At 40.2% G+C, this 27,604-nt stretch overlaps 1 protein-coding gene across 7 annotated transcripts in view; it reads right to left on the reverse strand.

Moving 5' to 3' along the window:
* Window positions 1-1,605: 1,605 nt before the first annotated feature.
* The window catches only part of RIPOR1 (RHO family interacting cell polarization regulator 1), a 289,814-nt gene continuing 263,815 nt past the window's right edge, over window positions 1,606-27,604 (reverse strand). For all 7 annotated transcript variants that reach the window (XM_044271143.1, XM_044271141.1, XM_044271138.1 and 4 more), the window contains 6 exons: window positions 25,988-26,149; window positions 23,725-23,883; window positions 17,814-18,010; window positions 15,295-15,378; window positions 8,326-8,416; window positions 1,606-5,726 (listed from right to left, as the gene is read on the reverse strand). In XM_044271143.1, coding sequence (XP_044127078.1) covers window positions 5,629-5,726; window positions 8,326-8,416; window positions 15,295-15,378; window positions 17,814-18,010; window positions 23,725-23,883; window positions 25,988-26,149 — 791 coding nt within the window. In that variant the 3' untranslated portion in view covers window positions 1,606-5,628. The remainder of the gene's footprint in view (window positions 5,727-8,325; window positions 8,417-15,294; window positions 15,379-17,813; window positions 18,011-23,724; window positions 23,884-25,987; window positions 26,150-27,604) is intronic.

The following is a 27,604-nucleotide window of genomic DNA, read 5'->3' on the forward strand; positions in this document are numbered from 1 at the left end:
AGGGCTTCAGAACGGCAGTTGGGAGCGGCTGGCTGAGCGCATTTTGACATGAAACGCCGCCCCTTGGGCAGATTGGTGACCGGACAAGCAGGTTATAAAACTTTATATTTCGGTATTTATAAAGGTGGACAGGGGGGCTACTTAGATGATTTTATTAGACTTTAGAAGACCTGTACTGACATATATATACCTAAATATGCTAATTGGGCCTGTCAGTGTCCCTTTAAAGTAATGACCACTCGTTTTTCTTTACTTAGCTGCTTTTTTCTTACCATAATACAAATTCTAACAGTCTATTCAGTAGGACTATCAGCTGTGTATCCACCTGACTTCTCCACAACGCAACTGATGGTCCCAACCCCATTTATAAGGCAAGAAATCCCACTTAGTAAACCTGACAGGGCACACCTGTGAAGTGAAAACCATTTCAGGTGACTACCTCTTGAAGCTCATCAAGAGAATGCCAAGAGTAATCAAAGCAAAAGGTGGCTACTTTGAAGAACCTAGAATATGACATATTTTCAGACTTTCACACTTTGTTGTTATGTATATAATTCCACATGTGTTAATTCATAGTTTTGATGCCTTCAGTGTGAATCTACAATTTTCATAGTCATGAAAATAAAGAAAACTCTTTGAATGAGAAGGTGTGTCCAAACTTTTGGTCTGTACTGTGTGTATATGTATATATATATATATATATATATATATATATATATATATATATGTATTATGGGCAACATTTATCATACAAATTCACCACTTTAGTCGCAAACTGCATGTCTGAAACTTTTTCAACAGCACCTGGGCAAAAGTTTTGAGCAGTTACTTTGCTGGCCTTGCCACTTCCCCCCCCCCCCCCCAAAAAAAAGGGGTGTGGCTGTGGCCCTGCCCCATTAATCAGTTTGGTTTTCTGGCGTAGAAGATGACTAAAATCCACACCAGCCAAGGGATGGTGTACATTTCAGTTCAGACTCAGACTACTGGAGGCTGTCCCTAATGTATGATGAGGCGTAAGCATGCATACGCAAGTGCAGCATCCAGGTGGTGACTGGTTATCAGAGTACAGCATAAGCTAAAAGGCTATGATAAATCTGCCCCTATGTTTTTTTTTGTACTATGTGTATTTAAGTAATAAATTATATATATTTTTTTAAATGGCTTCCGATTAAAAAATTAATATGGTCTAAAATTTAGACATGCACTCAGGCCTTACACCCCCTCCCTTTTTGTTAAATTATTCCCTTACCCATAATAGAGGATACACCCTAGAGATAGAGCCTCTCTGTACGCTTCAGAGGTTTACAGGGCCTCAGAGGTTCTCTCAGGTTACTACTGTCTTAAAGGGGTTATCCCATGATTAATGCAAGAAAGAAAATCAGACATCATATAGTACATGACAATCTCTTTGTAGAGAAAAAAAAAACCAGATCTTCCCATTCATTGCTCCAAATATACGGCTATAAATGTTGCGGGCATGACCTCCTCTCCCTGTAACTATCATAACTTCTAAGAGAAGATATAGTTGCTGGTACCTGAAGGATGGAATGGAGCATGTGCAACCACCTTGGCAAGGTGGACCAAAAAATAAGAAAAACAACTTGATGCGCTATACAAATACATTTTATTAAATAACTTAAAAGTATTCAGACCTGGTATAAACAAATTTCTTGGTGAGAAGTTCTGTGGTGGACCATGGTGTGCTACCATTAGCCCTACAGCAGAGTGAACGAGCATGTTGGCGAACACTAGTCAGATGACAGATCCCCAGGATTTTCTGGGCCAACACTTTCCCAGCCTGCCTGGGAGGACAAATAGGCATGGATGTCCTGGTTAAGGGTTGTAAGCTGGCAGGCAGGCCGACCCCTGCTTAGTTAGTGCCATGCCATGATTGGAATCAGGCTCCTCCTATGCTGTATTCTCATTAATATAAAAAAGGGTGGTTCATACCACAAATCTTTAGGAATAATGTTGTTTGAGTAGTTATTGTCTAAGATTTAAGTCTTTAAGGGTTAGTAGAAATTCATATACAATCAGCCTTCTGGAGCACTAGGGGGCTGGTTCCAATATTCAAGAGACTCCTCCTCACTCCCTTGATTGACAGAGCCAGAAGTCTGGCCTGGCCCTATCAATTGGTTGCCTTTAATGTTGCTCCGAGTACCAGTGCAAGAGCAGAGGATCTGCTGCTGCTGCTACTGACTGTGTGTGTGTGCTACTGATGTCTGGGTACACCTGGAAGTGGAGGCAGTTTTCCTTCATTTAAATCCAACATCTCTACTTCTAGGTGTAACCAGACATATTCTGCACATGAGGAGTGTGTATCTGCACTGTTCAAGCACAAAATATCTGCTGCTGATGCCTGTTCCACTCAGAGCAAGGGCACAAGATTGACATGGCTCTGTCAATCAAGGGGAAGGGGTTTGTCTTGAGCAGCAGGGCCAGGCTCTTGCTGCACCAGAAGGCCAACTTTGAACAAATTTGATTTGTTAGAATTGATTCGCTCATCTCTAGTGCACTCCATACTTTTTTAGAGTGGATATCAACCTGGTCTGTTTTGGGCTGGTCATTTGTTTGAGGCATGTTTCATGAAGGTAGAATGTTCGGCTATTAAAAAATAGTTTTGTGTTATATCTGTGATTTGTGTAATTTCTACAAAGTAAAAAAAACCTGGGTGAACAATGTATTACGATCACATACCGCAATCATTTTGACACAGGCTACAGGCCAGAAGTCAGGGCCAGGTACAAGTACCAAGCATAGTATCCAAAAGACTCGGTAGGAGCAGAACAATGCCAAGGTCAGGATCAATAGCAAAAGCAATGTACATTAAAGGGGTATTCCAGCACAAAGCAAAAGTTTTCCCATGGCCTGCAAATTGTTAAAGGCGCTTATACTCCTCTCACCGATCCCAAACCACTGCCTTGATGTCATCTCTGGGCAACTGGCAGTGATGTATAGCCAAAGCCGCAGGGCACAGGTTGCAGCGGAAGATAGAAGGCAGGCCACAGTAGACTTAGCAACTGGTCTACCTTGCCAGCAGCAGTTGCTTACCAGGGTGCAGTACTAGAGTTGAGCAAGGTGAGTAATTTTTCCCAGAGAAGGAAAAGGAAATGTAAGTCAGTTTACCACCTCAGGATACACATCATTGTGCATGGAGTTCCCAGATTAAAGGTCCTATTACACCTGCTGATCAGGCAGGCGACTGTCGGGAAGGAAGTGTTCCTTCCTGGCAATCCCCTGCTCTCTAGTGGAGAAGACAGCTGCTATTACAAGCCGCAATCTCCTCCTCAGTATGGGGACGAGTGATCGCTAATGCTATCGCTCATCCTCATACTGAATCATTGTTTGCCAGCAGCAGAGTGCTGATTACACAACACAATCTGCTGCCTGAAAACGATTATTTTTAAACATGTTGAAAGACTGAATACCTGATGAACGAGCATTTGCTTGTTCATCAGGTAATCGGCAGTAGTATTATACTGCCAGATCATCGCTAAATAGCATTCATACGAGTGCTTGTTAGAGATGATCTTATCAATTATCTTCTGGTGTAATTGGGCCTTACGCAGCCTTATGTAGATTTCAGCACAATGGACAATGTCCTATTAAAACTTCACTTTTATGGGCCCAACATTAAAATGAGATACACAGCAGATTTGTGATGGTTGACGCCTATCCACGTAAACCCCGACATAGTGATAGTTATACAGCAAGCAGGAGTCTTAAGAGTGATGTGTCCGTTTTTTTATAGTTCAACACTATTCATCCAACTGCAGCTGTGATATTACTGATTAGGTGCAGCCGTGACAACAACTAAAACAATACATTTGTATTTAGGGATCTGTCACCAGTGACCTCCCTAGTCAAGTATTTGCATAGACACATAGCTGTGGTTCAGTAATCAAAACTCTCTTTTGTTGATCTGAGGCTCTGTTCCAAAGTTATAATTTTCCCATTATGCAAGTTAGGCCATTAGTGCAATGAGGGCGTCACCATTGTTCTTGTTGCACACAAGCACCCCCCCCCCCCCCTTCTGTGGCCACCCCCTCTCTGGCTGCTATGATTGACAGCGCTAGGCAGCGCCAAAGCAGCCAGGGAGGGGCCTGCCACAGAAAGGCAGAAAGGAGTGGAGCTTGGGTGCAACAAAAGAGCAAGTGCAACCAAAAGCCTAAGTATCATAACTTGGGAACGAAGCTTCAGATCAACAAAAGAAAAACAGCACTTTAATCAGATGAACCACAGCTATATGTCTATGCAAACTCGTAGATAAGAAGGTTGCTGGTGACAGATTCCCTTTAAAGGGACACTTCCAGCAAAAATGTATCACATATTAACAGCCTATATGTGAATGTTCTAATTAATTTGTTTTATCAAAAAAGGGGTGGATGGTTTTCTGGATATGATTTTTTTTTTTAAGTCACTCCATCTTTATTACTTCCCATCCTGGCTCCTATTTGATTGGACGTTTAGTACAGCGGGTAGTCCCACTTAACGTCTTCAGCGAGGGAAGAAGGATGAGTGACACAATATACTAACCAATGCAGTGCTCTTCTATGGGCATCTTTATCTATGCCTATCAAGAGAACAATAGAGCTGTCCTACTGTTATTCTAATTCTAGAATTACTATCATGAGGGTTACCCTTGAGATAAAATATTCCCCTCAGCGTGGCAGTAAACTGACAATAGATAGGTATATCTATACTGCAGGTCTTATTTGTATTGACTGCTACAAAAGGACAATATTTTGCATTTAAATTCCAATGGCATAGTACTGTCGAAATGAACGAGAAAAGCAGGAAAAAAAATCTAAAAAAAAGTTTGTTTGTTTTTATAAATATTGAGTATGAAAAAATACCCTGTTCTGATGGAAATGTCCCTTAAATTAGTAACTAAATAACTGATGAGTAAAGAATTGCTGAAGAAAACTATATATCAAGAGTGTCAGCAGAATTATAACCTGAACATATAAAGATATAGCACAATTTTACACAAGAAATAGTCAGTTGACAGATCTCATATAGACTGCTATTATTTTGTTGTTGTAAAAATATAAGCCACATTTATTGATATAAACAAGGTCTGACTATCACTGGAAGCTTCCCATCAGGCCATTCTTCTCATGTTATTTCCCATTAAAAACAAAAATACAGAATTCCGTTACAAGGACCACTCCACATGGACTAGTGGCATTTGTTACAAAAATAGCAGTGGTCACTTAGCCCATGCTTACACGTGTACTGTAATGAGGGCATGCATGGCGGATCTTTACATCATGGAATAAAATCTACATATAAACATCAATGAGCAGGCGCCTTCCTATATTGCAAACTCTCTGATTTCATATTGCATTATCCCACACAATAATGGAACATATGGACTGTATATTTGAACAGTGAGTAGTAGTTGATGCTCATTACTGATCTTGTCCCTTAGTGAAACATTACAATTGTCAGAGGTAGATCATTTTAATAAAGCTTTCTATCAGCATCCAGCACAAAGCTGTCCGCAGTAAAGATGCTCCTCAATACTGTCATCTACACTTGCTCATATCTTGAAATTCCTCTCTCATGTGCCTCTTGTCTCGTAGTTGTGTCCATCTTGTCTCCAAGATGACGTGTCTGGTAGGTTTAGAACGCAGTGCTTGCCATTGCTCCAGGTGAGAAAAGTCGAGGCAGATTTCCCAGAGTTTCCTCCAAATGCCGACAAGCATTTTTACCATCTTCTCCTGTGTTAAAAACAAAAGAAAAACGGAAACTTACAAAGTAATGCTTTATAAATACATGAACCAAAACCGATATAAATTCTATCAAGACTCAGCTATTAAAGGGGATGTCTTACTATTACATTTTAATGTATATATTTATTACTACTAAGTTTCTGATTATATATTTATTGTTATTGCTGTTCAGAACCGGTAACGATATCTCTATTGATTGTCATACAGCAGGCACAGAGTATAAGCGAATAGGGGGGACTGAGCCTGGTCCTGCCTGTACTGAGGGGGGGGATGCAGTTTGATACTCCCATGATAGCGTGCTCATCTTACACTGCAATGCATGGAGTTATCTATATTGCCGATGTGCAAACCTGTATTGCCGTGCCATGGGTGTGTATGCCTTACAAACTGAAACAGCAAGAGGTCCCTGACAACACTAGTCTTAGCATATGGGCAATACACACGTGTGGCATGGTAATACAAACCTCCATATAAGGCTACTTTCACACTCATTTGGTGCGGATCCGTTCAGATAATACATCAGTCTGCATCCGTTGAGAACGGATCAGTTTGTATTATCTATAACATAGCCAAGACAGATCCATCTTGAACACTACTGAAAGTCAATGGAGGACAGATCCGTTTTCTATTGTGCCAGATTGCGTCATAGAAAACGGATCCGTCCCCAGAGGCAAACTGATGCATTCTGAGCAGATCCTTTTTCATTCAGAATGCATTAGGGCAAAACTGATCCGTTTTGGACCGCTTGTGAGAGCCCTGAACGGATCTCACAAACGGAAAGCCAAAAAAACAGTGTGAAGGTAGCCAAAGCAATACTCTTAAATGGGTTTTCCCATCTCAGACAGCACATCGCTAGTATATGCCCCCATTGTCTGATAGGTGCTGGTCCCACCTCTGGGACCTGCACCTACACCAAGAGAGGACCCCCGAAAGGTGTGGAGGGCGCACTGCACATGCGCAGCCGCCATCCATACAATCCAGAGGGCCACTCAAAATAGCCAAGTGCTGGCTCGGCTATTTCCTTCGGCCCCATGGAAATGAACGAGAGCTGTGGCGGTTCACTTCCATTCACTATGGGTAGAAAGAGGTCTTGAAGGTGGCTGAATCAGAGGTCCTTCGGCCACCAACTTCCCCGCTTTGTTCTCAGTGGGACATAGCGATATGCCACCTTTGTTTCGGATGGGAATACACCTTTAACTTTGTGTACTGTGGTGGAGTTGTTATTGTTTGATAGCCTTCACTGATAACATCTCCCCGTGAACAATGAAATTAGAAATAGCAGAGATATAAATGTATAAATTTGAAGTTTTACTACATCTTTTTCCATAAAACTATAAATCAATCTGCTCAGCTCCTCCTGCTCTATATCATTTGCCTTCAGAATGCATTTTGTGCTGATAGGTTTTCTTTAAAGAAAGACATCCAGGTCCCTCTTAAACTTCAGTTCATCTACCATCACAACATCCTGTGTCTGTGAGCTTTAGGCCTCATGCACACGACCATTGTGTTCCGTTCCGCAAAATGGGGTTCCGTTGTTCCGTTTCCGTGTGTCTTCCTTTATTTTTGGAGGACCACCAGACATAAAGGAATGTAAAAAAAAGTCTAAGACAGGTTTGTCATGCAAATGATAGGAAAAAAAAACAGGATGGTCCCATTGACTTGAATTGGGCCGCAAACCGTTTTCCGCGAAAATAATAGGTCAGGTTATATTTTTTTGGACGAACTGGAACAACAGATCACAGACGCGGATGGCAAACTGTGCATTAGCCAAGTTTTCAACGAACCCATTGAGAATCAATGGGTCCGCAGAAAATCACGAAAAACGGTGCAACGGACACGGAATAAAACAACGGTCGTGTGCATGAGCCCTTACTGCTATTATAGTAAAAAAAAACCCATCTATGTTTATGGTGAAACCTTCTTTCCTAAAAAAGTGCGTAAGCAGTCTTGGGTATAAAAAGTTAATTAGAATGATTTCTGTACTGTCCTTTTACATATTTGTACACTGTAATTAGATCATCCCTAGGTCATATTGTTTCCAAACTGAATAGGCTTGGTAAACAGGTCTTGATACTACAAGCCACCCATTGCCTAAAAGGCCAAGGACACCTTTGTTGGGAAACATAGAAGACCGTGGGTATAGCTCTTGCCACTAGGAAGCGATTGCATGTAGCAAGAACAGGATTTTACAGGCGAGTTACAAAAAATTCATTCTTTACTTTAACAGAAAATTTCAACTGATTGTTCTCGACAGCCTTCAGGTTTCAATGATTTTGTAGACTGTTCTTTCTCCTAACTGAAAGCCATCAGAGAGCTGCTCGATCTGTATCCCTTATCTGAAAACATGACGGCTTATAAAACATTCATTAAATTATGATCAAATTGATAAAATTTCACCTTAATTGAGTTCATGAACCCTCGGGAGACCAGAATTAGGGCAATAGATCAAGCAACTAGAGCAGATTTCAGTGAGAATGAGAAATACCCGTAGCCCGAAGTAAGTCAAATTCATTTAAAAATAAACTGAGGCTAGTAAAATTATACAATAATAATTGACATGTCAAAGACAAATTTACACTTCTCTTACCAAAAAGTATCAGACTATGTTTGGCAGCCACTTTTACTTCCTCCTTGTCTGTTTGGCACAGGTAAACAAGTTGTTCTATGCTTTCTTTGGCCTGTGAATGCAAAAAAGACATACAATATAACATTTCGGTTAATGTGCTTTAAACCAGGACATCTTTTTAGAATTACTTAACTTTATTATACATCATTAACCCCTTCATAACATCTGCCATACATGTACGGCACAGGTCCGGACTTAAAAGATGGTGTCTGTTCAGGAGCTGAGCAGGCACTGTGCCTACTAGGTGCCTGCTGTGATGATGCCAATCACGGACATTTAACCCCACAGATGCCATGCTCAATTGCAGCCACAGCATCTGAGCAGTTAAATCCCAGGAGTGCTGCAGTCCTAAGGCCTCAACGGCTCCCTTGCTATGAGATCGAGGGAGTCGTTCAGTTTATATGGCAACCCTGGCCCTTCTTAAAGCTCTGAGGCCAAGGCCAAGGCGTCTTAAGAGTAAAAAGAAAAAAAGTTTTTAAAACTATAAAAATAAATAAAATATCTTTAAAAACTCAAATCATCCTTTTCCCAATTTTAACAATAAAATAAACAGAATTGTCATTGCAGTGTCACAAAATGCCTGTACTATGAAAATATTATTTTTCCCACAGTGAACAGTTTAATGAAAAAAAATCTACATCTTTGCACTTCACCCCCCCCCCAAAAATAAAAAAACTGAATTTTGATCAGTCATACACATTTCAAAACGATCAATAAAACCAATAAAAACTACAGACTGTGCCGCAAAAAATTAGCCATTACACAGCTCCGTAGATTTAAATATAAAAAATGATTGGGTCAGAATATGATTATGTAAATAAAAAAAGAATTCACTTTTTTCAAGGTTTGTATTTATTACATACATAGACTTGCATAGATATACAATCACAAAATAATAAAACATAAAAAAAAAATAAAAAAAAACACCCTTAACCCAACACAAGGTTCCCACCCCTCCATTGTGAGCTGATAGGAGAGCAGACCTTTTTTTTTAATGTCCCATTTGTCCCATTATGTGGAGCATCCAACATCTGAATTTTTGCCAGGTCAGATATTAACATTTATCCAAAATAAAGTTTTTACAGTATTAAAGTATTTTAAGTATTAAAACACAAGAAAATGTTTAATGTGGTATTGCTGTAATGGTATTGACCCGCAGAATAAGGTTAACATGTCAGTTTTACTGCATAGGGAACACCGTAAAAACAAAATCCATAAAACTAGAAATTACACTTTTTTTTGCAGTTTAGATTTTTTCCAGCTTCCCACTACATTGTATGCAATATAAAATAACCCTGGGTTCACACCTGAGCGCTCGCGATGGAGCACTCTGTATGCGCGATTGTACCTGCGTTTACAATCGCGCATACAGAGACAAGCAAACGCCCATTGCCGCGCGTTCCCGAAAGTCTATGTACGGGAACGCGCGACAAAACGCCCCAAAGAAGCTCAATAACTTTTTTGAGCGTCGGGCGTTTTACAGCGCGATCGTACGCGCTGTAAAACGCCCAGGTGAGAACCATTCCCATAGGGAAGCATTGGTTTCTCCTTGTTGAGCGTTTTACAGCGCGTAGGAACGCGCTGTAAAACGCTCAGGTGTGAACTTAGGGTAATGGCAGTAGAAAGTACAACCTGTCCTGCAAAAAACAAGCCCTCATACTGCTTTGTGATTAGAAAAATAAAATAGTTATTGCTCAGGGAGTAAAACAATGAAAAACAAAACAGAATGAAATTCATATAAAAAATAAAATAAAAATGTACACTCATCCTCAATCACTTTACATAACTTCTATACTGGAAAAGTGTAACAGGTGCTTCATAAAATGTGTCACTCTTTCTGAACATCATATCTTTCAATGACAACTGGCATAAATATATTACAAATCTAAGCCCAAGCTTTAAATCCTCTAATTCAGTTGATATTGTATATTATAAGGACACTTTCAAACTAGCGTTATTCTTTTCCATCCTAGGGGCTCAATACCGGAAAAGAACTGATCCGTTTTATCCTAATGCCTTCTGAATGGAGAGCAATCAGTTCAGGATGCATCAGGATGTCTTCAGTTCAGTCTTTTTGCCATTTCAGGACGGAGAAACCACGCAGCATGCTGTGGTTTTATCTCGGTCCAATAAGACTGAATACATGCCGTGAGGATCCGGCATTAATTATTCTGGCAAAACAGATCCAGCTTTCTGGTCTGCGCATCCGGATCAGTTTTTCCGGATGACACCGGATGCGGATCCGTCTGACAAATGCCATCAGTTTGCATACATTTTGCCGGATCAGGCAGGCAGTTCCGGCGACAGAACTGCCTGCCGGAATCCTCTGCTGAAAGTGTGAAAGTACCCTTACACTGTCTGTCTGCAGAAGAAATTACACAGTTACTGCCTGTAGGTGGACAGCCATGTCAGTTAGCACATATCCTCCAATCAGTGTGCAAAATGGTCCCATAGCTGATCAGAGGAGAAACACTTACTGACATAGGTTAAACACTGCTATTGCAGGAGACCTGTTACGGACACAGGGCGTACAGGTAAAAAAACATGATCTAACCTGTCAGATGAATGTTGTAAATTGAAAAAAAAAAAAAAACTGTGCCAAAACAGCTATTTCTTGTTACCTTGCCTTACAAGTGTAATATAGAGCAACCAAAAATCATATGTACCCTAAACTAGTACCAACAATACTGCCACCCTATCCCGTAGTTTCTAAAATGGGGTCACTTTTTTGGAGTTTCTACTCTAGGGTTGCATCAGGGGGACATGGTGTCAAAAAAAACAGTCCAGCAAAACCTGCCTTCCAAAAACTGCATGGCATTCCTTACCTTCTGCGCCCTGTCGTGTGCTCGTACAGAGAATTACCACCAAATATGGGGTGTTTCTGTAAACTACAGAATCAGGGCCATAAATATTGAGTTTGGTTTGGCTGTTAACCCTTGCTTTGTAACAGGAAAAAAAAAAAAAGTAAAATGGAAAATCTGACAAAAATTTGAAATTTTGAAATTGTATCTCTATTTTCCATTAATTCTTTTGGAACACCTAAAGGGTTAACAATGTTTGAAAAATCAGTTTTGAATACCTTGAGGGGTGTAGTTTCTTAGATGGGGTCACTTTTATAGAGTTTCTACTCTAGGGGTGCATCAGGGGGGCTTCAAATGGGACATGGTGTAAAAAAACAAAAAACAAACAAAAAAAAAAAAAAAAACAGTCCAGCAAAACCTGCCTTCCAAAAAACGTATGGCATTCCTTTCCTTCTGCGCCTTGCCAGGTGCCCGTACAGCGGTTTACGACCACACATGGGGTGTTTCTGTAAACTACAGAATCAGGGTCATAAATATTAAGTTTGGTTTGGCTGTTAACCCTTGCTTTGTAATTGGAAAAAAATAATATTAACATGGAAAATCTGCCAAAAATGTGAAATTTTGAAATTGTATCTCTATTTTCCATTAATTCTTGTGGAACACCTAAAGGGTTAACAACGTTTGTAAAATCAGTTTGGAATACCTTGAGGGGTGTAGTTTATAGAATGGGGTCATTTTTGGGTGGTTTCTATTATGTAAGCCTCACAAAGTGACTTCAGACCTGAACTGGTCCCTAAAAATTGGGTTTTTGAAAATTTCAGAAAAATTTCAAGATTTGCTTCTAAACTTCTAAGCCTTGTAACATCCCGAAACAATAAAATATCATTCCCAAAATGATCCAAACATGAAGTAGACATATGGGGAATGTAAAGTAATAACTATTTTTGGAGGTATTACTATGTATTATAGAAGTAGAGAAATTGAAACTTTTTGGTAAATTGGAATTTTTGGTAAATTTGGTATTTTTTTACAAATACAAATTTTTGGGGACTTCATTTTACCAGTGTCATGAAGTACAATATGTGACGAAAAAATGGCCTGGATAAGTCATAGCGTTTAAAGTTATCAGCACTTAAAGTGACAGTGGTCAGATTTGCAAAAGAAATGGCCAAGTCCTTAAGGTGAAATAGGGCAGAGTCCTTAAGGGGTTAAAGACACAGAGCACCACTAAGGGTAGTGGAGATTGTGACTTCGCGGTTTTCATGAGCTGTAAGCCATAATCATCCAAATTATGACAAATAAAGGCTTGAAATATCTCACTTTGCATGTAATGAGTCTATCTCATATATTAGTTTCACCTTTTAAGTTGCATTACTGAAATAAATGAACTTTGCACGATATTCAAATTTTTCGAGTTTCTGATCGCTTACAATACACTGTACACTATATAGTGTACTGCGGAGTATTGTCATTCACAGTAAGCCTGATCAGGCTCCTACCATTAGCAGGAGCCTGATCAGGCTTAGATATACCATGGCGACACTGCCACAGTAGCGCAGGGCCCGATGGGGTAGGGAGCTCCCTCCCAAAGTTTACCCTTCAAGCATTAGGCTGCTGCGGCCTGATGGTTAGCCCCTCCATACAGCGGTCCCTAAGAAACATGGCATGGAAGGGGTTAAACGGCGTTTCCAGCAGAGTGTCAGCTGACACTCTGGTCACCGCTTGGCCATCCTGAACGGGGGGAGTCTGGGGGGTGATGGTGCTGCAGCGCTGGCCATCCTGAAAGGGGGGATATCTTGCACCACTCTGCCACCCTGAACTGGGAGGGGGGGGGGGGGGGATTGCCAACAGCTATCCTAAAGAAGGGGGGGGGGGGTTAATACCACATTAACCATTCAAGCACAGCAGAGCAGAAGCCCGATGGTTAGCTCCTTCCATACAGCGGTCCCTAAGGGCCACGGCATCAAAGGGGTTATGTATAGGAAGCACATGCAGCTGTAGAACAAAAAGAAAAATAAACACAACCAATTGGAGAAATGATTTTCTCCACAAAATAAATGTGGAAATTTGTGATTTTTTTTTTTTTTTTACAAAAGGTGTCCATATCCTGTTGTCTTCCCGGTCTATCTATCTACTGTAGCGAACTTCCTCCTCTAGTCTTTAGAAGAGAAACTTACTAATGTGCATGTGCAGCACAGTTTCAGGCATTATAACTAAGGGCCTTGGAGCAAAACAAAGATAAGAGACAGGAGAGAACACAGGAGAAGTGAGAACTGATTTTCTATCACCACTGGAACCTTATTTACCACAGTTTTTGGGCCATAGATTGATAAAACACAAAATATATTTATGATTAACATGTTAACATTTTTCTAAATGTATATGAAAGCTACTATATTAACTACACAATATTAACACCGACTCCACCCAAAATTAGCTCTGACCCCCAACTCCACAGTCCTGCTTGCCGCAGGGGTCCAATTGGAGGACAGAGGGGATCTCCTCTGTCTAATTGTTCACGTGCTGCAATTGCTATTGACCATGTGCTGCTGTGGCAGTGTCCCGATGGTTACCATGGCAACTGGCCACCTTCACAGGCATCCGGATTGCCATGGTATATCTAAGCCTGATCAGGCTCCTGCTAATGGTAGGAGCCTGATCAGGCTTACTGTGAATAACAATAGACTGCAGTACACTATAAGTAAAACAAAAATGAACGTCTTCCTATATCCACACATACAGGTGATCTTTATCAGCGAAATTGCAGAAGGCCTCGATGGTAAGGTGTGTCTTTTTGCTGATGACACAAAGATTTGTAACAGGGTTGATGTTCCTGGAGGAATACACCGAATGGAAAAGGACTTAGGAAAACTAGAGGAATGGTCAAAAATCTGGCAACTAAAATTTAATGTTAAGTGCAGGATAATGCACCTGGGACTTAAAAACCCAAGAGCAGAATATAAAATCAGTGATACAGTCGTAACCTCAGTATCTGAGGAAAGGGAGTTAGGGGTCATTATTTCAGAAGACTTAAAGGTAGCCAGACAATGTCATAGAGCAGCAGGAAATGCTAGCAGAATGCTTGGGTGTATAGGGAGAGGCATTACCAGTAGAAAGAGGGAGGTGCTCATGCCGCTCTACAGAGCACTAGTGAGACCTCATTTGGAGTATTGTGCGCAGTACTGGAGACCATATCTCCAGAAGGATATTGAGAGAGTACAGAGAAGAGCTACTAAACTAGTACATGGATTGCAGGATAAAACTTACCAGGAAAGATTAAAGGTCCTTAACATGTATAGCTTGGAAGAAAGACATTCTACGTCTCTATGGTGTCTGACGGGATAAATGTCCATGACTGTCAGTCACCCTCCAGCTACAATGCCCACAGCTCCTGAGCAGGCTCCGTGCTTCAAACCCTGACCCCATAATGTGCCCCACCCAAACATGTTCCAAGCGTGCAGACCAGGACGTGGGCACTATTACTCCTAAACTTGGCTTCTAGCTTTCAAAAACCAGGTTGTTGACATCAAAACAAAGCACCTCACTCCTCGGCATAAAGCGTATGCCTCTGCACTTTTTGGGCATAAGTTATGATTGGTAAATGCTTTATAATTGGCCCAATTCTGAGCCTGTGTAAAAGGGCCCTAACAGATGCTAAACAAGTGTGTGAACAATAGGTATCAGCCCTGCAAATGCCATAAAATACAACCATTGGTGGATAAGGAAATGACACCATCATTCTAACCAATCTGATCTTCAAACATTTCTTTGATCAGTAAGACTCCAATCAGGGGGAGAACACACAGATGTAGCAAGCAAAGCTCAGGAGGGAACACATTTGAAACCTGAGCATGTGGAGTCTCCATGATTGGTAGCTATAACATAACTGAATTAATTCTACTATAATGTAATTCTTGTTTATAACAACAAATTAGCCTTTTTGTGATTTTTGTTTTGTTAATACATCTGTTTGTACATATATACAACAACAATTTTACACCAACTCTTTATTTATTGTGCTTTACCTTAGAATCAAACCCAGTAAGAGGGTCGATACATTTCTACATATAGTATGCAGCATTTGACTTTTAGATAACTAATTACTTTCCATGAAGTTTTGTCCCCTTACCTTTAAACACCCTAGTGCAGCACAACCTGCAACACGCACGTGTACATCTTCATCTTCAAGCTGCTCCAGGTAGGACACAAGAGCCTGCAAAACACATATATTAAGGAGATGACTCTAATGGATTAAAATTATTAGCACTATCTGGTTCTATTGCTATGGGCACTATAAATATGAAGCTATATAAACTATGTAATGGCATTATTTTTGACAGCACTTTATTTATGTCACTGTTTTAGGGAGCTGTACCTTCCACAGGGGTGCAAAGCCTTTTTCGGTTTAAAGGTCACACGATTATACTATTTAACTTCAAGGGACCAATATAAAACTTAAGTGGCTTAAAGTGGCAATATTATTAAATAGCACATTTAACTTGTTTTTTGTTATAGAATAATGCAAAAGAAAAATAATTTATTTATATTTTTTATAAAGGAGGGTTTGGTCAAGGGCTGATCCTTTGTTTAGAGGCCACTATCAACAGTTATAAGTGGTGTTATGGCAATAGGTGTAGAACCACTGTGTCAATCAACAAATTTGACTAGTACTTTCGGGTACTCTCACATCGAGTTCCGTCCTAGGAGCTCAATACCGGAAAAGAACTGATCAGTTTTATCTTAATGCATTCTGAATGGAGAGCAATCAGTTCAGGATGCATCAGGATGTCTTCAGTTCAGTCTTTTCGCCTTTACAGGACGGAGGAAATACTGCAGCATGCTACGGTTTTATCTCTATCCAAAATTCAGGATCCTGATCCATCTGACAAATCCCATGAGTTTGCATACGTTTTGACGGATCCAGTAGTCAATTCCGGCGAACTGCCAGCCGGTATCCTCTGCCGCAAGTGTGAAAGTACCCTTAGGTGCAGTGTGATGTCCATGCCAAAAATGTACGGTTTGGTTTCAAGGAGTTAATGAGGGACACACTGTTGACATTAATAATGGGGGGTGGGGGGGGGGACACTGCTGGCACTATTACTAATGGGGGCACTCTATTTATAATGGCTGGGACAGCAATAAAATGTATCCCGAGTGCTTCTTCTGTCTGCCATCCTGACTGCTTTGTTCCACTGCAGAAGAAAGGCACATTGCAGCAATGAAGAAGCCAGACCTGTTGATGTATTCATGTCCATATCTCACCCAACTCCTGCTACACACCTTTCCCCAGAGTTTCCAGGAACTCGTTGCATTGTTTCATATTGTGCTTATGAAGATGCCATTTAATGACCTGGCAGTGCACACCAGCTTCCCTCACCTTTATTCGCAGCACAGGGCATCATGCAGCCAAGAATACTCTAAGAGGCAGATTCATCATAGGTTTTATGCCTATTTTATGGTGTAAAAAAGGAGCCATATTTGTGACCATCTACAAATAAAGGGGTTTTCCTGGCTCCTGACATCAATGACCTTTCCTCAGATAAGTCATAAATATCCGATCGGTGGGGAGCAGAATGTTGGATCCTCACCGATCAGCTCTTGCCTGCGGTCTCCCTACCTGAAGTGTAGTGGCCGTGCTGGGTTACTGCAGCTTTCTGCCTTCCTGCACCTCTTCCCTGGCGACTTATGGCTAATTCGGGGCTACAATTAGCAGCAGCGCAGGCAGAATGCTGTTCACAAGTTGTACACCTCTAATCTATATGGTACTAGCATTTTTGGGTGGCTGTGTATGGCACCATTTGGGGGGCAATAGCTACAATACACAAATATGTTTACAAACATTATCAACACCATAAGTGCTTTACAGCGGGAAAGTAGGGAACCTATTATAAATGTGTATTCTGCTACAGGGGATATTGGTCAGACTATGCACAGCCGGGTACATAATGATCTGAGGCTCTCAGCGTTAACGTACCTGTCCTCAGGATACTGATACAGTTGAACGCGTGTGGAGGGGCATGGGAGCCAATGGTTCCCTGTCCTGCTGATCATGCTCATTGGCCACAGGTCACTATATGAAGCAGAGTACTAAATGGCATCGGGACACAGGCGTTTCAGGCCACAGGCCTGCACTTCAGACAGCAGAACGGAACTCCGTTTTTTATTTATTTAGCCACTTGGGGTGCATACTACTGGGGGCACTAAAGGGGTCATTACTGAAAGTAGTGCTGGTTTGGTGCTGTGGCCTGCATCTCACCTCCTAAGACTCCTGATTCATATATTAAACTGGAGGAGGATGACAGAATATTGCCCCTATTGATGTCCAACACAGAAAGGCAGCTTCTGGGGAAGTATTTTGTGCACTGTAGTATTTATTTTGCTAAGGCAATATTTTGTGCTGCACTGGTATTTGGTTCGTGGAGGCAGAATTTTGAGTTGCCCCCACCTTCTGTTAATTTGGACCACCCTACAACATACGTGCCAGTTAGTTTTTTTCCAGAGCTACATTAAATTTCCAGTCTGCCCCTGGGTGACTATAACAGATTCATTTCAGTAAGGTTAGGCAATATTGGTGCTATTTGTGCATTTTAAACTATATTCTTACATCTTCACTTAAAAGGAATAAATATAACAAAATATTGTGCTTACCCGTTCCCTAAAAGGTTGCTGTTCAGCAAAACTTTTAAGCAATGACGATGCAGCTGCAATGACTCTGCTGTTTCCATTAGTAAGTAAAAGGCTCAGAGTCTTGAATCCTTCCTTCTGTATGCTGCTCTCAGACACCCTCTTCAAGGCTTTAAGAACTACATTCTGATCATCTGAATTCAATTTCTGCACAAACAGTACTGAAAAAAGAGTTAAAGTGAAAGTATTAGTCAAAGCAATTGTATACTATATCCAAAGCAAAAAGAGGAACTCTTTCATGACATCGGCCAAACATGTGCAGCAACATGTATGGCGTAAGTTCAGGAGCCGAGATCGTGCCATCATCATCAGTTGGCACTCTGCTGCAACCCTTTAAAAAATCAAGTTAAAAACAAAAATTACCCTTTTTCACTTATCAAGAAGTTTATTATTACTAAAATTATATTAGCAATTGCAATTAAGAAATGTGAATGGGACGCAGCAGCTGTAACTATACTGCATGGCTGCTGCAATGTCAACAGAGTGCAAGTAAACCGTGAAGAGAACGCAGTGCTCCAACGGGCACAGCATTCTCTTCAAACAGCTGATCGGGTGTCGGCCTATCCTGAAGATAGGTCATCAATATGGGAGACGGTGAACCAGAATACAAATTTTTTTAAATTATTCATAACTCCTTTCCATGCAATTTGGATTAATTTTTAATAGAACTGTTATTTTAAATGTATGAACTAACAGATTGAAAATGAGACCTTTTTCTTGTAGGGTAGGCTCTTCAGTATCTACTCTAGAAATAATTATGCTCTACCTTGATAGAAGCATCCTGTTTTCATACAGAAGAGAAATGACCATGTTAAGTCACAAACTGCACTTATACTTGTAAAAACAAAAAATAGTATTTTTCACATAATTTTTTTTTATTTTTGCCCATTTTACAAAGGATCATAGACTCCGCATGCTTGAGCAATCTTGCTCTACAAAAATCTGCTTGCAGATTGCACTGCATTTTCATGGTGAGAGGTTCTCCTTAATGTATGGCCAGCATGAGGCATTGTAATCTACCCAGGACCTTTCAGAGATCAACAAGTAGATCCTGGACTGTGAGGTCATGTGGTGGGGCGAAGGGGTTCCTTTTTTTCTGGTTTTCTTTCGACCCAGTATGTCGGTTAACATATTAGCATGGCATGTACGGTGCATGGGGTATAAAGTGAAGAGATGTGCCATTTTTTAACCTGATTCACAAACATCTTCCAGGTATAGTTGGTTTAACCCCTTGGCTACTGGTTTTCATTTTTCTTCCCTATTTTCCGTAAGCCATAACTTTTTTATATTTCTAGTCACATAGCTGTATGAGGGCTTATTTTTTGCAGGACAAGTTGTACTTTCTAATGCCACCATGACTATGGCATAAAATGTACTGGGAAGTGGGAAAAAAAATCCAAATGGGGTGGAATTGGAAAATTTAACTTTTTTTTTACATCACTATATCCTGACCCCCATAACTTTTTTAAACGTATGTCTACTGAGCTGTTTAGGGGCTCATTTTATGAGGAACAATCTGTACTTTTTAATGACACCATTTTGGCGTGTGCGTGACTTTTTGATCACATTGTATTACATTTTGTTGGGTAAGCGTAGCAATAAAAAAATGGCAAATCGGCCATTTTGACCCTTTTTTCGTTACGTCATTCGTCGGATTGGATTTTTTTTTTCTATTTTAATAATATGGGCGTTTTTGGTCACGAGGATACCCATAATGTTTATATTTATATTTATTTTTTAATTATACCAAAAGGGGGGTGATTTAAAATGTTATATTTTCTTATTTTTTTATATATTTATCATTTTTAGAAAAAAATTTGATCATTTTGTGGCTCATATATGAGCTTATTAATTATGTTTTTAATATTTGCCATTGAAAGTCAGCTCATTTCTTATCCTGGCCTGCCATCTGATGGCCAAAATAAGAATCGCAGCCTGAACACTTTCAGCCTCATCAGCGAGGCTGAAGGTGTTCAACGCAAGTACCGATGCCCTATTTGGAAGGTTTTTGCGCATTTAGATGCCATGACCACACCTAGTCACGGCAATTACGGTGATCGGAATTATTGTCGGTCACGGTAATTAGCCGCAGGTCTCTGCTGTATGAAACAGCAGAGATCTGCTGGCCATGACGCCTGCTGCACGTGCGAGGCGGTCGCCATGTTTGCACATCGGTAGCGAAAGGGTTAATGGAAACGCACTTAATCAAGGATACTATTTGTTGTATCAAAAAGAACTGGATGAGCTCTTGTTATCAGTTTACACTAGTTATTCAAGGGGTGTCTCTGTATTGATACATAATAGGGTTGACTTTAAGTGCATTTCCATATCATGCGATGGGGAAGGGAGACACATTTTTCTTTACGGGGTATTTAATGGCACAACATTTACATTTACATTCCTCCGCCATATTCTCCGTACATTATGGAACAGATGGAAAGCTGCACAACCATTATTATTGGGGACTCGAATTGTGTGATGGACATAGAATTGGACAGATTCAGCAGTACTAAGGATGAAAAGGTTCATTGCAGTTACACTTCTCCAACATTTTGTAGAGAAACTGCTTGATATCTGAGACACAGAAATGGCTGCACCAAGGTCTTCTCCTGCTGTAGTAGAACGGGTGGCTCCATGTCCCACATCGACATGGCGTTAATTAGATATGCGGGAAGAGTGATTAAAATGAGATATGAGCCAAGGTCGATCTCTGACCATCCCCCATGTTGCTGAAGATCGATCTTGGTTAGAGTAGAGGGGTGGAGTATGTCAGAGGATAAATCCACACTGGTTGAGTCTTATTGTAGAACATCGACTTATCCAGGAGATATCTGATATTTTGAAAATCAATAAGGGCTCCACGATAATGTATTTTGTTTGGGATGCAATGAAAGCCTTTATAAAGGGGAATCCTAATGAGAAGGATAGCATCCATGAGGAGGGATTTACAGGGGGGAAAAAAGGAGCTTAAGAAGAGGTTAACAGGAGGGAGCAAGTATATTATGAAACTCAGACAGATCTTAAGAGACAAGATATGCTAAATACACAATGGAAGGTATGGTGATTTTCTGTTTGAAAAGGCACAACAAAAGATCTTCTTTTCTGGTTATGATACCTTTAGAGAGTCAGGAAAGCCAGGCAGATTATTATCGGCCATAGTTAAGAGTGCCCCCTCCATACTCGCAATTAGGTCATTGCAGGGCAATATAGTTCATAGCCAAGAAGAAATCAGGAATGCCTTTTATTGTTATTTTACAGATATGTACAGAACCGAAAGCAAGGCAACTGTAGACGAGATAGAAGAATATTTGAACTATATTGAATTTTCAAGCGGAGACTTGCTATGGATGCATTTATCTCCGTGAGTTAACTACAAAATGCCCTGAAATCAATTCACGGTAATAGCTCTCTGGGCTCGGATGGGTTACCGTTTGAGGTTTACAGGAGGTATCAGGATGTCCTGTTGCCCTGCCTGGAGGAGGTTATTCGTGACTCAATCCAGGAGGGGGAATTTCCAAGATCTATGATAGAGGCTATTGTTATGTTAATTGGAAAAAAGGGGAAAGATCCGTTGGAGGTCGGTGCATACAGACCAATTTCTCTGCTCAACACAGACATTAAAATCATTGCTAAGGTATTGTCCATCAATTGATGGTATTGACTCCGGAAAGTCGTGGAGTCGATTATACATGCTGACCAGGGGGGGTGCCTCCGCTCCATCCTATCTTTGGATGCCATTAAGGCGTTCGACAGGGTGGAGTGGTCTTTGGACAACAATGAGGAATTTCGGAATAGGGGATTATTTTATCAACCTTACACGAATGTTATATACAAACCTGACCGCTCAAATTAGCATTAACGGTGTGCTGACTTCTTCTGTTTCACTACTGAGAAGTATGTGTCAGGGATGCCACTTATCTCCAGTTTTAGAACCCCTGGCCTTAAAGATCAGGTAAGATGACTCAATAAGAGGCTTTGGAGAGGATGTAAGTGTAGGAAAAGTGTTCTTATATGCTGACTTCTATTTTGCCTCGGCGATAACCTGAGCTCCTTACCGTACATCATTCATAGTGTGGAGGAGTTTGGGGGTATGTTGGGGTAGGATATTAACTGGAACAAGCCTATCTTGCTGCCCCTGGATGAAATAGTGCTGGACAACGCAGGGGGATTGAGAATACTGGGGCCCCAGGAATCATTTGAGTATCTGGGAATAAGAGTGTTTGCCTCTATAGATGGTTTTGTCCCGCTTAATGTGAACCCGCTAATAAAAAATAAAATAAAAAAAGATAAGATAGCGATATGGTTTAAATTGCCATTATCATTGGCTTATAGAATCTCTTATAAAAATGATTATCCTTCCTCAATTTTTGTATAAATTTATGGCTGCTCCAGTCTGGATTGATGTTAGTACGTTTTCACTTATTGATAAGTTATTAAATGAGCTGATCTGGGGGAGACAACGTGTAAGAATGAAAATAAAATATCTTCACTACCCTGTTAGTCTGGGAGGTTTGGGTGTCCCTTTCTTTAGAGGTTACTACCTAGCAGCCCAGCTACAAAGGATAAGAGAATGGCAGCTCGACCCAGTGTTAAAAGAATTTGTCCGCATCTCCGGGTTTAAAAATATATTCGAGCTGCTGGAATCCGGACAGTTAAAGCAGAGGAAGGGCCCTGCATGTTGCGCCATGGTGAATCTCCTTACTAAAGTATGGGACTACACGAGAAAACTATTAGAGGTTACTGCTGAACTAGACTTTACGCCTCTTTGGGGGACTTGGATGAATTTTTGAATATGTCACAAGATAAGTTTTGGACAACTTTAGGTATTCGTTATATTTCTCAACTTTGTAGGAATGGGGTTATTTGCACATTTGAAGAGATTTCTCATTTAGAAGGTACATGTAAAACAATTGGTTTAGATATAGACAAGTATATTCTGCTTACACTTTAACAGGTCAGTAAAAAAAGAATTTTGTAAAAAAAAAAAATATACAAAAAGACCCCAAAACTAGCCTTTTAACTTGTCAAGGTCCCTTATTACAAGAAAACAATAACAACCACATAAAATTGGTAGTCCATATAAAACCACATAAAATTATTTCTGGTGAATGATGGCAGGTAAAAGAGCCAGAGTCTGAAATCTACGCCAGCTAGCAGGTGGAGCAGATTTCAGATGTTTTCTGGCATAAACAGTTGGCACTGACCTCATTCACCCACTTTTTATAAAAAGTATTTAATGTGGTGTAATAAGGCAAAAAGTCACACAGTTTTCTTCAAAATAGGACTTTTTTTGGTGCCACTACTGCGCTGCAGGAGGCAAAATCTCCCCATATTTCTTGGCAATCTGGAAGTCTATCAGTATTTCATGCTGCCAATGCCAACAATTCATAGGTTAGTCAGCCAGCCCTTTTATATGTCACTGGTTATGTGCCGACACATAGGAAAGGAAAAGAAGCCCCCTGTCACGTGAGGCTGTAACAATGTGTCACAACTTACATGGAAGCCTCCAAACTTTTCGGACCATATGAACATGGCTAAAAAAAAAGTCAGCTAGTAAAGCTGCTTTAATTTACATTTAAATACCAATGCTTAGTAATCCCTACAATCATACCTAACTTTAATGATTATATTTAATAATCTTGCTGGCAAGTAGCAATTTGTCACTGCAAGCTGTTTGGCCTATTATCTACACTGATAAATATCCTCATCCTCCCTGTTTATACCTGGGTGTCTGTTTTGCCCTTTAATGTTGTCATTTGTACACTGACCATGCCTGGGACCTCCTATAATTATTCAGATAATTTTTTTATAGGTTCCATGTCATTTTCTATGTTTTTGAACAAAAAATTACAAAACAATAAAATAGCTATTTTACCTTCTTTTGACAAATTATGCATGAGGACATCCAAATCAGTGGCTGTGGTCGAATCAAAGTATCTCCAATACTGAAAGATTGTTATATGTTCACCTTCAGTGGTTCTGGATCTTCTGGGCAACTTTTGATCCAAAATATCTTCAAGCAGCTTTACAAAGACTGAGAAATATAATAGGGTTTAAACAAGACTAACACATATAAAATGTCAAATACATGAATGTGCCAGAAAAATTTGTTTTAATTTCAGAGTTGTCTAGACAAAATAGGTCAACTACAGGAGAAACTCGATACATTACAATATCATGCAAAAGTTCATTTATTTCAGTAATGCAACTTAAAATTCTAATATTGTGAAAAGATTCAACATTCTAGGCTCAAAGGGTCACACGCTAGTCAGCTAATTAACCCATATCCCCTAAGCAAAGGGTCCTAGTTCAGGCACCGTAGGCTGCAGGGAACAGCTAATTGGTGAGGTGTGTGGTGTAGGAGCCCCACCGATCAGATATGACTTAAAGTTTATGTTGGTGGGGGGTCCGAGTCCTAAAATTCCCACGATCACTAAAGTGAAATTAACTGTTGAAGACTGCTTAATATAGGATATATTGGCCTTCTTGGTTAAGGAAAAAAAAAAAAAAAGGAGGTCTATGTGGTAAAACTATAGTTTTTTTCCCCCCTTCATTGTGGCCACCAATGGATGGGTTCCACTACATTCTTCTAACCAGGGGATTCAATTTGGTGGAAATCCAGGCAAAACCACCTCCTCCCTATCCCTATAAAAGAAAATTTTAAAATTCAAACTTAAAAGCTCAAAAAGGCTAAATATAGAAAACAATTAATGTACATATCCAGGCTTGAAGTGTCCCACAGAGCAACAGATGACTCCTCCAGTGGATCCATGAGCAAGTATGTGCCCCAAGTCCCCTACCCCCTACAAAAGTGGCACATAGCACAGTACACCGACTTCACTACCTACAAATAGCAAGTCTACAGCATCTCAACAAGCCTCTGCATCTATATAAAATAACTGGGTAAATTATTTAACAAACTACCCAATTAATTACCTCAATAATCATCTTGTAATACCTTGGTGCTGCAAAATAGTTAGTCACCATAACACCGACGAGGTCAGTACAGTCTGAGGCACAGGCTAGGCAGCAGGCTGTTATAGCCCCACCCTAATAAGTGTTCCCTTACATAACACTGCCCCAGGGATGTTTGAACAAATAAAAAGAGGAAGGCAAGGTATGGAAAATTTATTTAAACCATTTCCCTTTTACAGAGCCAGTATCACCATGAGCTGCATCTAATGGTTCTTTTACAATCACCAATAAATGAGCAAACACTTGTGTCTCTCAGATGGCACCTAAAATCCAAGTTTCTGTGCAGCAGATCGACTCAAGTAAGCAAGTCCGTACCCTGCTCTTATTGGGGGCAAAAACATGGAAACAGTGCTGTCTACAGATGGGTCTCTAGCTTGGCGGACACAGACCAATTTCCATATGTTTTCACAAGGAGCACGGCCTAAAAATAAAGCCATACACCGCAGAGTGAGAGCCATCTCTAATTGGAACTTAAACAGCAAAGAGATCGTACAAAACATGCATCCAAAATCCAGGACACTTTCAGTGGAGGTAGGAACACAAAGGCAGGTGAAAGGAGGTGAAGTAATAAGGTCCTATAATGAATACTACAAGGCTTATTTTTTGAGAAATTAGTTGTACTTTTCATTTTTTTTTTTTACAAATAATTTATTAACTTTTAACAACTTTCTGGGGGATAAGTATCAGATCGGTGGAGGTCCTACCACTGGGACCCCCACAGATCACAAGAACGGGTGCCTCATACCCCCTACAGCTCCCCTGAAAAGAACAGAGCGGCCAGTCGGACATGCTCTATGGGAGTTCCAGAGATAGCCAAGTACAGCGCTCGCCTATCTCTGCCACTCCCATTGAAATTAATGGAGTGACAGCTTGCATGAGCAACCAGCTGCTGCGTTCCTTTCAGGGGAGTTGTAGGGAGTACTGGGGCCCCTGTTCTCGTGATCGGTGGAGGTTTCAGTGGTAGGACCCCCACCAACCTGATAGTTATCCCCTATCCTGTGGATAAGGGATTACTTTAACCACCTGGAATACCTCACTTGTCAATTGTGTACAAGTTACAGATTAAGAGAAATAAAATATGTTTTTATTTTCTTGGAACCATTCTATGGAAAAACAATCCACTTTATATGGTGAATTATCCTTCATAAATGTGTTCTACTCACCAGCATCAGAAAGCCCTTGTTGTTGCAAGTTGATTTTTTCAGCATATTGTATATTCAAAGACTGCAAAATTGTCTCCACAGAGCATACAAACACATCTGAGGGCTGTACACATTCATTCCAGAACTCCACAATTCTTTCTTTTGGTGTTGAAAATTTCAAAACTGAAAAACAAAAAGTTGGGTTACAAAATTTCTAACTCCATGACTAATTTTCACAAAAAATATTTACCAAAAAAGCAAGCCCTGACCTACATCATTGAGTTTACAATACCAAACTACTACAAAAATGTAAATTTAAAAGGCTGTGTACACCTTCAGGGGCAATATTTTTTAAGATTGCATTTTACTCATTTTGGATTAAAAATATATTTTTCAAATGGTCTTTATTATTAAAATATTGAGCCATTCTGTCACAAAGGGTTAACTATTTTTCTAGCTGTGTGAATGTATTTTTTACTTTCACTTTGTGCCAGTCATCTAATAAACCTTATCTCTAAATTACTTAGAGGTCATAAACACCTATTTAAGCCACATTCTTATAAGCAAGATAAGACCTAAGCTATAATAACCTTCTATAATGTCAGATCAGAGATAAGGAGCCCATCAAGTGAGCTTTCTAACCAGCAGAGAGAAAATTCAGATCCTGCTACTAGAGAAAAATCAGCCCTGTACAGACAAAAGAGCAATAACAAAAAAAAAAAAAAAAAAAAAAGTGACTAATAAAACAAAAATGGCCCCAAAAGGTGTAAATAGCCTTTAAGAGTTTATGGATAGACACATGATAGACAATGAAAAGTAAGCAAAAAGAGTTATCTTTTATTTCTGTCTATTGTCTGTACCAATCTGCACCAAGTTTGGCATATAAATTGGACAATTAGAAATGTTTTAGACCAGGTCTCAGCTCTCTAGGATGTACTGTTCTTAAAACACTAAAAAAATCTAAATATAGCACTGTCACATGACCTGTATTAGCCAATGGAAGCTCACAGGTCCTTCGGTCATATCCTAACTGACATACACATGGTCACACGACCCTTAATAGCCAATAGAGAATTGCAGGTCCTTCAGTCTTTTCTTCACTAACATACAGTTTTACACTAGGTTTCCATAACATATCAGACATTTTTATTTACTGTTAAGGGGATGGGGTGCTGTGGAGATCAATGTTAGGGGGCAGTTGAAGATTAAAGAGGCGGGTTGCTGGGGAGGGTCGCTTTGATTTCAAAGCCCAGAATGAACACAAATTTAAATAAATAAAATTACAAGTTTTAGGCCCCTTTCACACAAGCTAGTTTTCCGTGCGGGAGCAATGCATGACGTGAACGCATAGCACCCGCACTGAATCCTGACCCATTGCAATGGGTCTGTGTACATGAGCGTTTTTTCAATTCTGCGTTGCATGAAAAACGCAGCATGTTCTATATTCTGCTTTTTTCACGCAGCCCTGGCCTCATAGAAGTGAATGGGGCTTCAGTAAAAAACGCATTGCATCCGGAAGCAAGAGCAGATGCAATGTGTTTTTCACTGATGGTTGCTAGGAGATGTTGTTTGCAAACCTTCAGTTTTTTATCACGTGCGTGAAAAATGCATCACAACGCATTGCACCTGCACGGAAAA

This window comes from Bufo gargarizans, chromosome 10 (assembly GCF_014858855.1).
Source record: "Bufo gargarizans isolate SCDJY-AF-19 chromosome 10, ASM1485885v1, whole genome shotgun sequence".
Lineage (NCBI taxonomy): Eukaryota > Metazoa > Chordata > Amphibia > Anura > Bufonidae > Bufo > Bufo gargarizans.